Source organism: Oryzias melastigma, unplaced genomic scaffold (assembly GCF_002922805.2).
Source record: "Oryzias melastigma strain HK-1 unplaced genomic scaffold, ASM292280v2 sc00703, whole genome shotgun sequence".
NCBI lineage: Eukaryota > Metazoa > Chordata > Actinopteri > Beloniformes > Adrianichthyidae > Oryzias > Oryzias melastigma.
This window is the reverse complement of record NW_023417291.1, coordinates 624-1818: the sequence shown is the minus strand read 5'-3', so window position 1 is coordinate 1818 and position 1195 is coordinate 624. Positions and strand designations below refer to the sequence as shown.

At 37.7% G+C, this 1195-nt stretch overlaps 1 protein-coding gene across 1 annotated transcript; it reads left to right on the top strand.

Annotated features, from left to right (window-relative positions):
• Positions 1–10: 10 nt before the first annotated feature.
• On the top strand, positions 11–614 carry LOC112142332 (aerolysin-like protein; the record flags this gene model as incomplete). Its single annotated transcript, XM_024265613.2, has 1 exon — positions 11–614. A coding segment is annotated over one exon (533 nt), but the record flags the coding sequence as incomplete, so codon positions are not given.
• Between the last annotated feature and the right edge of the window lie 581 nt (positions 615–1195).

Genomic DNA, 1195 nt, shown 5'->3' with positions numbered 1-1195 from the left:
TGATATCAAGGATATCTATTTTATACTGGATTGGCTTGCCATACCGTCCTAACCAATGTCTACTACCCCACCATTCACCAGGTCATCCCCCAGATCGCTACAGAAGAAATCAAGTCTCTCACTTACAAAAATGACACTAATGCTACTCAGTCGTACACAGTTGAAACTTCCAAAACCATAACAAAGAAGTCATCCTGGTCTGTGGCGAACAAAATGGAAACAACTTTTAGTATGAGTGTTCAAGCAGGAATCCCAGAGATTGCTCAGGTGTCCTCTAGTTTCGGCTTTACGTTGGGAGTAGAAAGTTCTTATGGCTTAGAGAACACAGAGGAGAGAAGAGAGAACTTGTCATTTCCAGTTCAAGTCCCTCCTAGAAAAAGCGTAAAGGTTGACATCACCATTGGTAGAGCTACAGTGGATCTTCCCTACACAGGAACAGTGGAGATCACTTGTTACAATGGAAGTGTTATTAACTTCAGTACCAGTGGTGTGTACAAGGGGGTCACTTACACTGATGTAAAAGCCATTGTGATAGAAAATTAAGTATTTTTCAAACAAAGCTTTCAACTTTGTTTTTGTTAATTAAAAATTGCATTTGACTCCATACATTTTCATATTGTATTTCCCAATAAAGCAAGCAGCTCTTAAGTAAATTTCAAATGCTATTCTTTATTGTCCTTCTTTAATATAAGAGCTAATTTTGCATTTCATCATCTAAAGACTGTCTTCTTAATCTACTCTAAAAATAACAAGATTTCAATCTGAATCTACTGAATCTCTTTTGATTGGACTTTTTACGTTTAATTACAATCCAACCACTCTAGCATGTTCTGTATATGGTTGTTTGAATAATTGTTCATATGTTATGCTAATAAACGTATTATACTCACTAATACCAGGTTGAACCCCCTTTTTCCATCTGTACTTGGTGGCATAGATTTAACAAGAAAAGACTTTGGTCCAAATTGACATGATTATGTAACACAGTTAATGCAGATTTGTTCCAACACATCCCAAAGGAGCTCTATTGGGTTGAGATCTGGTGACTGTGGCGATCATTCAGTCCAGTGAACTCATTGTCATGTTTAAGAAAGGAGTTATGTCAAATTCTAACCCTAACTCCAGGCCCTACCAGCCAAGAATAAAACACTGGCCACACACGATGAAATGTGCATCAACGAGCAGTTGGAGCGGT